This window comes from Rhodofomes roseus, assembly GCF_022264815.1.
Source record: "Rhodofomes roseus strain CIRM-BRFM 1785 chromosome Unknown C8Q71scaffold_25, whole genome shotgun sequence".
Classification (NCBI taxonomy): domain Eukaryota; kingdom Fungi; phylum Basidiomycota; class Agaricomycetes; order Polyporales; family Fomitopsidaceae; genus Rhodofomes; species Rhodofomes roseus.
Window position 1 is genome coordinate 66,228 of NW_025952981.1, and position 12,122 is coordinate 78,349.

The 12,122-nt window shown below is 58.9% G+C and overlaps 4 protein-coding genes across 4 annotated transcripts; 2 read left to right on the forward strand and 2 right to left on the reverse strand.

The window, feature by feature from the left end:
- Positions 1 to 830: 830 nt before the first annotated feature.
- On the forward strand, positions 831 to 1,577 carry C8Q71DRAFT_289677 (uncharacterized protein). Its single transcript, XM_047917578.1, has 4 exons — positions 831 to 867; positions 916 to 1,299; positions 1,349 to 1,453; positions 1,502 to 1,577. The coding sequence occupies exons 2-3, from the start codon at positions 1,022 to 1,024 to the stop codon at positions 1,419 to 1,421; spliced, it is 351 nt and encodes a 116-aa protein (XP_047774644.1). The 5' UTR covers positions 831 to 867; positions 916 to 1,021; the 3' UTR covers positions 1,422 to 1,453; positions 1,502 to 1,577.
- Positions 1,578 to 5,786: 4,209 nt separating this feature from the next.
- On the reverse strand, positions 5,787 to 8,409 carry C8Q71DRAFT_861560 (fungal-specific transcription factor domain-containing protein; the record flags this gene model as incomplete). Its single annotated transcript, XM_047927922.1, has 8 exons — positions 5,787 to 6,109; positions 6,168 to 6,696; positions 6,753 to 7,130; positions 7,196 to 7,557; positions 7,608 to 7,839; positions 7,898 to 8,002; positions 8,076 to 8,097; positions 8,159 to 8,409. The coding sequence occupies 8 exons, from the start codon at positions 8,407 to 8,409 to the stop codon at positions 5,787 to 5,789; spliced, it is 2,202 nt and encodes a 733-aa protein (XP_047774645.1).
- A 236-nt stretch (positions 8,410 to 8,645) lies between these two features.
- C8Q71DRAFT_289738 (uncharacterized protein) lies at positions 8,646 to 9,861 on the forward strand. Its single transcript, XM_047917579.1, has one exon. It carries the CDS (start codon positions 8,882 to 8,884, stop codon positions 9,560 to 9,562), a length of 681 nt encoding a protein of 226 aa, XP_047774646.1. The 5' UTR covers positions 8,646 to 8,881; the 3' UTR covers positions 9,563 to 9,861.
- A 1,542-nt stretch (positions 9,862 to 11,403) lies between these two features.
- On the reverse strand, positions 11,404 to 12,061 carry C8Q71DRAFT_289959 (uncharacterized protein). Its single transcript, XM_047917580.1, has 2 exons — positions 11,910 to 12,061; positions 11,404 to 11,833 (listed from the first exon to the last, which is right to left on the reverse strand). Exons 1-2 carry the CDS (start codon positions 12,016 to 12,018, stop codon positions 11,634 to 11,636), a joined length of 309 nt encoding a protein of 102 aa, XP_047774647.1. The 5' UTR covers positions 12,019 to 12,061; the 3' UTR covers positions 11,404 to 11,633.
- Between the last annotated feature and the right edge of the window lie 61 nt (positions 12,062 to 12,122).

A 12,122-nucleotide genomic window follows, 5' to 3' on the forward strand; every position in this document is an offset into this window, starting at 1 on the left:
GGTGTCCCATTTACTCTGCATCGCACATCAAGCATGGATTATTTCAATGCGCAGGTACGTCTGGGGTAAGCGCCGTTGGCCTAATCGGGTATACCAATGTCATCGGGAGTGTGTAGAACCCGCTGCTATTATTTGAGGGTCACGGCTTCTGGAGCAAGTACGGACAGACCATCCTCACCCCTTTTTGAAGACAAATATAATACAAACCCCTTCCCAGGACGTTGTACAGACCAGTTGGTAGCGCCACAGCTTATGGGATTACCTAAGCGCACTGTGGCGGGAATTTCAGGCGATGCCAGAGCTGTTGCGCGGTTGACGGCGTTTGCCGGGGGCGAGCTCCAGCCTCCAGCCTCTGGAGCTCCAGAGCTCCAGCAACTTTGAACGTAGCTACTGCGGCTCAATGGAAACCTCTCCTCCTCCAAGCAGTAGTTTGACTCTGTGAGTACCGTGCCTGCAAACAATCCTACGTGCGTCCCATGCTACAGTACTACTTACTTGTTCAATCAGGAACACGAAGCACGCAGGCCGGAAGGAGACCCGGCCTGAAGGCCTGACGATGGCAGTCTGACCGTTGACGCGAGGAGGCCGGATAAGATAAGATGTTGAACCGTTCCCCAAGAGGACGGCGGTGGCGCCGCGTGCTGCGAGGAGGCCAGGACGCGCTCTAGCCAGCGCCATTTGATCATTGCTCCTACGCTTAGCTCTACGCTCTCGCTGAGATCACGACCCACACGACACACTATCCTTATTCTTGACGACAACTGTATGAACACACTGTATACATGTGCAACCACCTACAACGATGCCTGGTCGTCCTCGCGCGAGGCTCGTGCGTGAGTTCTGCCTCGCGTACTAGCCCGATCCCAGGTACGCAAAAGTTCGACTTTCCACTTCAGTGTCTCACGAAAACTGTAGATGGGGGCAAGCTGTCGCCGTGCTCGACGACGTGCTCTTCGTCCAGGGCGGCGGGACCGACCAGTACAATCAATATGCATATCCGTCCGCACCACCGGTAAACGACATGCTCGCTCTCCCTCTCACATCATCCTTCTCCCTTTCCTCCGTGCCATGGGACTACGTCTCTGGCTGCTCAAACTGTTCCTCATCTCAAGGTCCGGCCGTCGCCTGGCATACCCTCTCCCCGCTCAACACCTCGTCTCTCCTCGTCTTCGGCGGCTACCTCGGCCCGAACTCACTCATCTCCCTGCCCGAACAGCCTGACTCCGCCGCTCTCGTCAACATCGCGAGCATCACGAAGCGCGTATGGAGCACTGGGGTAAGTCTGATTTCGGCAAGTATGTGAGTATGATAGCATCGTCATTCACATTTCTTGCTAACACCTGATCAGACTATCGCTTCCATCTCACAGGGCAAGAGGCGACCTTGGATCAGTTCGCACCCTGTCCTGTGGCCTCCTCTGACTTACAGCATCGAAGCATCTCTAGCAACACTTGTAAGTGTGTATCTCTTTATAGTCTGCCATTATTGACCCTTTTCACAGCGTCTCATTGCCGCTGCGCAAGACCCGTCTCTCATCGGGTCGTCGTCTAGCAATGCTTCTCATCCTCGCAAGCTGATGAGCGTCCTCGTCTCTTTCTTTGTACATTACATCAATCTCATGCCTGGTAGACCTTGCTTCGCGACAATCACCGTTGTGTCTTCACCGGTCGCATTGACGTGAACTATGACCAGCAAGCCGCCGACTGTCGATTCATTCACGCAGTTCACTTACACAAACGTCGCACATATCATAAGCCAGAACTACCACGCAGGTCCGTGCCAAGGTGTGTACACAACACTCAGATTCCTTAGATCCATCTCAGCTCCCCTCAGTTCGACTGCGCCAAGACAGCGGGAGCCATGCTCGGGCACTTCGGAGGGTTTGCCGCTGACGCTGTGCTTGGTGGTGAAAACCTCCAGATTCCCAAGAATGCGTTCACATCGTCCTCCGACCCGTATGACGTTTTTTATTGCCTCAACTTATGGTTAACTCCTGTCACGGTATGTCCATCTACCGTTACTTTCAGCCGAGTGCTGGGATCAGAACGATGATTCGGACGCACAACAACAGGTCACGTCCGATACTTATGCCGTCAATCACTATCGAGGTCCGGAGTACCTTCAAGTTCGGCTTCGCATCCAGCCACAAGTTGTGTTTAGAAGCCTCCATATCGACGGCCAGGTGATCCAGGCCCCTGATCCTGATATCATCGCCCTGCATGCTGCCTGCGCGAGGATTGCCCACATGTCTGGGGCGGCCTAATATCTCCGGGAGTTCTACAGATACGCGGTCATGACTGACCATATGCTGCGTATGAGTTGACTCGGGCTCTGAAGACCTTGCAGGTTACCTCCAATCCGGCGTTGTGTATTGACATGGGCATGATTTGGGTGCCATTGTAGGGGTAGGCTTAGGGTTATAATCAACAATCTAGACGGCATCGCGGTTACTTGCACGGCCGCCAAGCATGACGACGCTATCCTTCCTCGCGCGATACGTATTGGAACACTGGTACCAACGTGTCCTGGGACATCGATTGACCTTCATCACTTGGCTCGGAAGCCCGCCTCGCCTACTCTGTGTATATAGGTCCTAATCTGTCTATGCCTAGGCTCTTGCTATCTGCGAAGGTAGCTTACACGCGGAGCTCTGTTGTACGCCACAAGTAATGTACCATGTGGTCAACTGCGACTTTGGCGAATGTGGCCCAATCCGAGTCCCTATGTGTTCGTCGCACCGTTGCCGCATTAATGCTGCTGAGGCAGATGGTACTAGTACTGCCCCCTGGCACTTGTGCAGTTCTAGCTCGAAGAGACGAAACTCATCGTTTGGTACGCCGCTGGGGATGGCGAGGCATACATACTGTGATACATCTTCACGTAGTCACATCACTGCGCAAGATGGCCTTCCCGGCCAGCGACGAAGACGTCTCCAAGGCTGATGCATCGCTAATGCGCGCAATGGACTATCGCAAAGATTGAATGTAGCCTTGCTTGATTGTGTCCAGCAGGGGCTCGGGATGAATGCCACAAAGTAATTTGCAGGCCTGTGGCCGCGGTCGGTCTCGTCCATGGACACCGTGTATGTCCGCCCTAGCCGGACTGGGGCTGCAGCAAACCACGTTCAGTCAGACCCAGGGCGAACTGCAAGGACTCCAAACTTCGAAACCTCGTCTCAGGATCCACCCGGAATGTGCCCGAGGCATGTCCGGGTGTCTTCGTGACACGCCAGGAAAGATACGTACCGCAGTGCCCGACGAACAGAGTCTCGGTGACGGCACATTGTACGAGGCAGGCCTTGGCACGAAGGGAATCAGTCATGTCCTGTCCCAACGATACGAGGTGGTACATACCCGAGACGTACCAGGCACATCCAAGTTCCTACTACTCCGTACTAGGGAAGGAAAGCACCTGTGCATAACCCGACTGAGCATCCCAAAATACCCAAGATCAGAATACTAGAATGCGTCGACTGCGGCACTCGCAGCAGCAACCGAGGATGCACGATCAAACACAGGTAAGTTACGACCACCCATCCCGCGTCCATTACCATTCTCAGACCGCACCCAGCGTAGCGCGCTGGCACCTCGCCGGTGTACTCGGAATCCGACGGATCGGAGTAAGTAGCCCTTGCCTTTCTTTCTCTTCCGCCAGCCACCGAGCCAGAGCTCGAGGCCTCCAGGAACCAACCTGTCCAAGCCGGACTAAGTTAGCAGGAGCGCACTGGCACGCCGCCCATGAAGTCAAGTCGCAGCGAACTCAGCGGCGCGCGCTGATCTCGCCGACCGCGCCGATCGTAGCATCGAGATCCCGGGCGTCGAAGGACGGGTTTGTGGATTCGGATGGACGAGCGGAACCCGGAGGGCGCGACCGTGCGTGAGCGCGAAGGTAGGCGAGGGCGTGGTCAGTGGAGGCGACCGGTGCGAGGGCCCGCGACGACCCGCATGTTTGGCCAGGAGGTGGAACGGTGGAAGCTAGAATCCCGAGATGGGACTTCGATGAGAGGATGAGCGGTGATGGCAGCTTGGACGGTCTATTGGAGGACGGATGTGTTCCGAGACGAGGCCCGATAGCCAGGAAAGTGGCTGCCAGTGAGGAAATATCATTAGTCTGGGACATAAGAGGTAATGCTGTTCCACGGAATCGCGATGATGTCGGTGTGTCTCAGTCGCCAGAACGCATCCACCTGACAGACAGCAGCCTGTCACGGCAGCAAGGAGTTGACTGCGCCACGAAGAGTATAAGTAGTAATCCCCGGTGTCTCCTTCTCGCTAAACGAGTCGCGACTCGCGAGACCATGCAGTCTGCTCGTCTGGATGATGCGCAATAATCGTTGACGGATGAGATCAAGCTGGCAGGCCTTGCCGAAGCTATTAACGAGCTTTAGCACGGGCTGGGCTGCAGTGTGCACCTCTTCGAGTAGCTGAGCTGACAAGGCGAGCACGAGTGTACGCTAGCGATCGCGAGGTGTGCGAGGACAGCGTGACCGCGGAGGATTCCCCCAAGACGGTAGTAGGTTCGAGCACCAGGACGCGATCCACGAGACGGCGAGAACTGCGCGCCCTGCATTGCCGAAACGGGCATTGGCCACCAGCATGTGAACACTGCCTCGCATGTTCCATGGATCGGTACAGGCATGACGACTGCCAGGATGCAGGACGTGGCCTCGGAGCTGCAAAAGGGCCTTCAGGAATCAGTTGTAGAGGGCGATCTAGCCTCCACAGACGATTTTCGCGCCACCCAGCGACAGATGCACGCTGCATCCATCAAGTCGTAGCCACAGATTTTGACATTTCCACATCGCCTCCCGACGCAGAAGCACAGCAAATGACTGGAATGCTCACAACGCGGCCGCTCCATGTCTAAGACGGGCCCACTCTGGACGCCGCAAGAGCCGTCCGACGCCCAAATCTTCCACTCGGACAGACGTGGCCGCCGGACGTCTCAGACATGGGGCGGCGAGGTGCAGCACGTATAAGACCAGCGCGATGTTCCAGCCACAGCGTGAGTTGCCACGACCCGTGGAGGTCCCACGGTGAGTTCTGCGCTGTCCGCTCGCGTGTGTCAGAGGAGCTTGCAGGCCGCTGGAGGAGGTGTGGGCGGTCCCAGCGAGCGGTTCCACGCATGAGCGAGCCGCCTGGCAGTGGGGACTTGACGGGGTAAGACCGGGGCGCGGAACACTCCGCCAAGGGCGCACGCCAGAGGATGTGGGCGCGCCGGCCCAGCGCCATCGCCCAGCGCCCGCTTCTCGCCCGCTGATTGGCTGTTGCTATATGCCGGTTGATCGGGAAATAGCTATATAGCTCGGAATCAAAGTGCCCTCCATCCTCCTCCCTCCTCCCCTCCTCCTGCCTCCCGTCCGCCTTCCTCTCTTCCCCGTGCTGCCTGCACGCTGCTGTCGCGCTACGTGTTCTTCCTCCGCTCCCCGCTACCCGTGCACCTCATGCGCAGGCATCCGCGACCACATTCTCCGACGCGTCAGTTCTACCCGCTGGGCTCCGCCACATTCGCGCGAGGCACAGCTCATCTGGGCTCGTGTGCGTCATCGGGCGGCATTGTCAAGGTTCGATCGTTGACACAAGCAAACATCTGTCGGCATTCACGCAATGGCCTGGCCAACGGGATATGGTGCGATAACGTTGTTTCATTACATAGACTGCATACATCTAATTCTAATACATCAGATCAGGACGAGACGAGATGAGGTAAAACATAATCAACGGGACAGCGCAACACAACTACAATACAGGGCTTCGTCACGTGAGTGTAGATGGGCGGCATAGCCATTATAGGAGGAGGACGGTACGGTTTTCCCAGCCGCGAATGAGACATTCGCGCCAGGGGACGATGGCGGCGGGGCCATGTTCTGCCATCAGCATAATGCGGGTCGCCCAGAGGTTCTCCATCTGCGCGACCAGGTCGTAGATGTTGCCGAAGGTATCTTCGATCGAGAGCAGACGGCGCTTCACCATCGTGCGCGCCCCCTGGTCATCGGACATGCAACCAGCGAAGAAGAGCGGGAAGATGAGGGAGCGGTCGAACGAGGACGTGGGCAGCTGATGCAGCAGGTTAACGATGTTGGCCACGGCCTCACTAATCTCAGGTACATCTGCGAAGCGGAGATGGTCAGGTCGGTGTGGACGTATACACAAGGTGGGTCAACCCACTGGGAAGGTTCTCGCTGAGCACAGTGTTCAGGTACAGGATCGCACCCTCTCTCCAGAGCTCGCTGACGAGCGGCAGCGCGTCCGCCTTGAGCATGCCAGTGGTATGACTATGCATGCTCACAGAAGATGTTGACGACGACGGAGTGGGCATGCCTCCCGGCACCGGGAGGTGGAGGTCCAATGTCGCTTGTGCGAGGCCCGCATCGAGTGGCGTTAGGTTTCCCTCCCCCGGCTGGCGCGGCGTCGGGCGTTGGCGCAGACCCGTCTCGATCTGCGAGCCCTTGCGGATCAGCTCGCGCACGCTCAGCCCACCCCGCCGCAGCTCCGCGTTCTTCCAGCTCGAGAGCGCAGAGATCTCGCCGATCGCGAGCACGACCTCGTCCGGGCACCCGGTGAGTAGATCCATGCGGACATCGGTTTGCGGCGAGTTCGCCCAGAAGCCACTCCCTCCGGTCCCGAAGAGCCGTTGGTAGAGCGCGAGGAAGCGCGGGGGTGTCCCGAGGGTGACGCTGGCATGCACGTCGATCCACTAACGGCAGATTGTCAGCTCCAACTCCTACTGCGGGTGTGCGGATAACAACTCACCATGGTGCCTTTCGCAGCGGCCTTACCAACAGGCGTCATGTTCATCAAGGTAAGCTTGGGATTCTGCTCCTCGTGGATCCGTGTTGCAGCCAGCCAGTCGCAGGCGACTTCGAGCTCGCCTTGCCAGTTTCGACGGCCACCTGTGAGAAGGGAGTACTTCACGAGCAGAATCGCGGCGATCGCGTCTGTGTCGGAGTACTGGAGGTGTCTCGCGTTGCCGAGTTGCCAGCGGGCGCTCTCGTAGTAGTTTTTCGTGACCGAGTCGTCGGGGTTCGTGTCTGGCTCGAGACCTTTCGCTATGCGTGCGCGGATGTAATGTAGACTAGATAATGCACAAATAGCGTTGGCGACCGGGCCTTTTGGATCTGCATGGACGATCTGTGAAGCGCGAGCGCGAGTTCAGGATCTGCCAGATGCACACGATCGAAGAAGAAGCCGCGCACCGAGTAGAGGGTGTTCGTGAGAGAATTGCCGGCGAACACGAACTGCTCTTTCCGGACGCTCTCGAAGTAGTACATGACGTAGCTCTCGTCCGAGATCTCGTTCGCTGCGGGCGGCAGCGGCGCGGGCTGCGCGCTGATCGACACGGACATGGACGCAGACAGGGACGCGGACGCGTCTGCGGGAGAGGGGAAGTAGGACGTGTATTCCTCATTACTGGGAACGGGTATCGTAGGGGACATCGCGTGCGGGTATGAAGGGGTCCACTGTTGGTATTGGTCGTTCATGGGGAACACGGCAGCGGCCCCAGGCGAGGTGTTGTCATATTGTAGGTGGGTGGGGCTCGTCCGAGCGCTGGCAGACCCTGAGTGCGAATAAGACCGAGCGAGTCTTACAAAGGCGTGGACGGCTTACCTGACATGGACGCCATGGGTGGGTGACGGCTGCGGGATGACGGGTACGGCCGCTGGAAGCGCGCCTCCCCAAGCGGCGAGTGACGGTGGAGGGACGAGGGCCCGGCGCCGGCGATGGTGGGCGAGGACGAGGCGGCTTGCATGAAGTTGGCCCGTGGCTGGCCGCGGATGAGGCCTGCGCGGGTGAGCTGCTCTTTGATGCTCGCTTTGTAGGCGGCGACGCGCTCCTTGTCCTGCGCGGGAGATGGCGGTCAGCGCAGGCCGCCGACGTTGATGTGGCGCAGTACTTACGCGCATCCAGTCCGGGCGGCGTGCGCCCCAGCCCAAGCACTCGATGCCCAGGCGGCGGCAGGTCTTGCAGGGCCCGCCGTCTTGTTCTTGCTCTTCGTCGCATTTCTATGGGGGCGGAGTCGGGTCAGATCACTCATGTGGCGGGACGCACTGACTACAGTGATCGAAGCACGCGTACCTTTCTGCGTAAACGGCACGTCCTGAACGATCGACCGAGACACCATCAGTTCCGCCACGGCACCGAGGACAGGAGGTACTTACCAGCACCCGCCCTTGCCGGCGGCGGAATGTGAGCGGAGGCCAGAGGCGGAGGCGGCAGAGCGCGCGGCGTCGCTGATGCTGCGCTGTTCCTCCGGCGAGTCTGGTTCGTCTGATGCGCGGCCCATGTAGAGCGAGGGAGGCGCGGAGACAGGCGAGGCGTTGGAGGAGGGTGTGTCTGAGAAGGCCTCTGGAGACGGTAGGTGGCTGGGGCCGCTCGCGGGTGAGCCGGATGTTCCAGAGTTGCTTGCCATGACGATCTCCCGGGATGTGCGGATGGAGATGTTAAGTAGGAGTGTGTGCACTGTCGGTGGGGCGCGCACGGGGACAGTAGACAGGAGGAGGCGGTGGAGGGCGGAGGGGTCGGCAATTCGAGCTGGAAAAAGAAACGGGAGTAGGAGGATGGTACTTCTACCTGTACATGAAGGGTGACAAATGTGATTTCGCCTGGCGGACAGCCAGAAGCTTGTCGTCACCAAGGGTCCCCAGGCTCGGTTCAGCAAGTGCAGAGGAATAGACCATCATCGGACCATGTGTTTCAGCCGGATCCCGCGCGAGCTGTGCGTTTCTCCGTGATCTGCAGAGGAGAGGGCGTACGAATGCGGTCCGTGGGACAAAACATTCCTGTACTGGACTACACCGCCGTAGACGCACAGCGTCCATTCGCCCCGTTATGTCGCGGAGTCCGTGCGTCTGTCCCCCTCTGCGGAACACTCGTCCTCGGACATGCACCGCTTTCGTCCAAGTCGCCCTCCCCCGGCTTCCCACCTACCTCTGATGCGGACGCGACGTACTCGACCAACAGCACCGAATCCTCCTGCTATTGTCACGGTCGAGCCAGCTGGCAGCGTAGAGAACAGATGTGCTGTGGCTGCACATTCGGGCTCCGACACGACCACGCGGCCAACACCGACGCGCGTCCAAGCCTCCGGTCGGAATCGGGCAGACAAATTCTCTCAAGCCAATTGTCGAGCACGTTTCGGCAGGCGGCAGACCGTTATTATCGAGTCCAAAGTGCGCGTGCATCTCCTTTCCGGCAACAGCCATCATCTGGTACCTAGATTGCCACCGATCGTGAAGATCGCGTGGCGATGGATGGTCTCTATGCCCCCAACAACAAGGCCTACCTTATCCGGAAGCCACAACGCCTGCCTCGACGCGGGCCTGTACGCGACTCCTGCACCGCACAGTGCGGGGGCGATTACGTTCTGCGCACCCGCGAATGACTACCTGGCCAAGCTCGAGGCTGCTGCACCTTCGAGCCCGCGTCACCAGACCCATCCCTCCGAGGCCTTCGGCTCTCCATCCTCTGCCGACCGCAAGTGTGTAAGCCGCCCGACCGGATTTCCAGCCTCCGCGTACTCGGAGTCGCAGCTAGCGAGCCTCGAGGATACTAGGATTGCATAGCCGTACCCCGCCCGACCTCGCCGCCTGGGGCGACTTGGCCGGCTTAGCACAGCATTCCGTCCTCGTCGCGCGATGCGGTGCCGGGCCCACATGCCTCTTTCGTCGTTCACATCCTCGAGGCATCTGTTCTATCTTCTGTGGGGCGACCAGCGCTTCTGTTGCGCATGCTGATGTCCAGGACGAGGTCTCCGGACGACCAATGCGGGGCGAGATGGTGACGCAGCACAGTGGGCAGAGGGGCGGGCTCAGTCGACTCGTGGGCGTACTCACGCGGGAACCTCGAGCTAGCTCGTTCTTAAGTACACAAGCCACTGTTCCGTGCTCTTCAAATGCAAACGGCTGAAAGAATCGAAGTCTCTGCTACGTCGTTCGGGCGCGACAAAAGCGGATGGGCGCCGCGTTGAAGCTGACAGTGCGAGGATCCCTGCCATCGCAGCGAGCCACTGAGATGAGAGCTATGGTCTGGAGCGCGGGAGGACCTTGGAAGGTTCAAGAGGCGTGTTTCGGCAAGGCGCTCAGGAGGGGATAGTGAGTGGACTGTGGCACGGCTTCATACAGGCTGCGTACTTGCTGACAATGCCACTGTTCATTTGTCACCTAGTAGGTCCGAAGCAGCCATGCGATGTATGTATATCGCCGTGTGCGAGCGATGCAGTAGTAGCGCAGGGTCCATCTCTGGTGAAGTACGCGGACTCGGGGAAGAGGGCTCGTTCGAGCAGACGAAGGTAGCGTACTAGACAAATGAGGGGCGAGGTCCAAGGATGACGAGACATATACGGTCACTTGGCAGCTGGTGCCTCGGCGATCCAAATACGTATGAAAGCCGCCGAGGGGCGCATTAACGCGCAAGGGTGCATTAACGCGCAAGATGAGATTGGCTGGCATCGCAACGCAGTGATGATGACCACGCAAAGTCATAAAGAAGCGACCAATGGGGTGACCGTGAGTAGCCATTTACGGCAGCTGAGCAAGATGGGAGGTCCGACGTCCCCCGATCTGAGACAGCGAGGAGGACGGAACTGCCGTGCGATGTCCGTCGTCGCCGGACCCGTCGGTTACCTGACAAAGAGGCTGGGGCTCGTTATAGCGCTGAGGTAAGTCGGCGGAGGAGACCCTCGTCCGGCGGGCCGACCGCAGAGGAAAGCGGGCGGACTGCCTTGCGCCTTGCGTGCACAGCTCCGTACAGGCTGCGAGCCTCGAGGCGGGAATGTGACCGGCCTATGATAGATAAGTATCTGGATGTCTGTGTCCTGACTGACTTGGAGGGCCAACGACGCAGGCAGACCGTGGACGATGCGAGCAAGTGATCTGTCCCGAGACTGATCGTGGAGAGGGACCGATTGCAATCGCGGAGGGGCCATCAACTCATCATCGGTGGCGGAGAGACGGCCTGAAACGGGCGTCGCCCTCCGGGGTCACCGGCGCTACGCCAGGCTAGCCAGATCGCCATCTGTGGTGGCAGCTCGACATACAGATTGATACAATACTGAACGCACCTGCAGGCGCCCGTGCGCAGAATAGGCAACATGTCGGAGTCCACGGCCGAGTCGCTCGTTTGTCCTGGAGATGCGTCCCCGTTAGTGCCCGTCCTCGGAAGATGCACAGAAGCTCCCTGGCTTCGCAACGAAGAAGAGAACGGCGCCAATGCCTCGCCGGGGCCTGCACGTCCTCCTCGCCTGGAGTCACAGGCGCCGGGAGCAGTAGGAAGTGGGAAGAGAACACAATTACTGACCTTAGCGTCAACTTAGCGTGGCCAGCCAGTCGTGTCAGACCACACTCGAAGACCCGGTGCAGTCGGAGTCGTCATACAGGCTGCGCATGACAGACCAGTGGACCTCAAGGCCGTGGTTCTGGCTGGCTATCGACCATCGCGAAGCCGTGGGACGACGACGATAAGACGCACGAGTTCTAGCCCGGCCTGCCAGACTGAAATGAACGGTCTCGCGATGGTGGCACGACACAGAGACACGCACTGGTGGACAGATGGGTATGTCTTCGACACGGACACTGCGCCCGACGAACGTCGGACCTTGGGCCATCACATTAGTTGCGAGGAGCACGAGTCTGCCTGTCAAATATACGCCTGCGCAGAACCTTGGGCTTCTATGCAGGCACATGACGTACGCACGGTCCATCCTTGCGCACGGTCCCAATGAGTCTTCCTGTCGAGCACGCACGACCACACACAAGGGTCGGAATTGCCCAATGGAGCTCCGGAGAAACGAAGCGGGCGAGACGCCGCGTGTGGTATTGCGAGTTTGGTATGGAGTACTGCGGTATTGATACAGAGAAGCCCATTAATACAGTCTATCTGCTACGGACAGCATGGTATGGACGAGGCACGTACGAGAGACCACCGAGGATTGCACGACGACGACGACGTGTGTAGACACAGCTTGCGATATGCACAGATACACGAAAGCAACGGGCCCACCATGGGCGACGAAGAGGGGCATTAAAAGGGGCAAAGCGTGCAGTGAGCGACAGACTGGGTTCCTATATGATGAGTGGTGAGAAAAGAACGTAGCGTGTCGTGAAAGCAGAGGAGCAGAGCAGCAGC

Excerpts from the sequence above, each read along its gene's own strand:
- C8Q71DRAFT_289677 (XM_047917578.1), top strand. The coding sequence starts at position 1,022 with ATGCTCGCTCTCCCTCTCACATCATCCTTCTCCCTTTCCTCCGTGCCA. Across the intron at positions 1,300-1,348 it reads AGTCTGATTTCGGCAAGTAT|ACTATCGCTTCCATCTCACA; the intron begins GTGAGTATGATA and ends ACACCTGATCAG.
- C8Q71DRAFT_289738 (XM_047917579.1), top strand. The coding sequence starts at position 8,882 with ATGCACCGCTTTCGTCCAAGTCGCCCTCCCCCGGCTTCCCACCTACCT.
- C8Q71DRAFT_289959 (XM_047917580.1), bottom strand. The coding sequence starts at position 12,018 with ATGCCCCTCTTCGTCGCCCATGGTGGGCCCGTTGCTTTCGTGTATCTG. Across the intron at positions 11,834-11,909 it reads GCAATCCTCGGTGGTCTCTC|TACTCCATACCAAACTCGCA; the intron begins GTACGTGCCTCG and ends TCAATACCGCAG.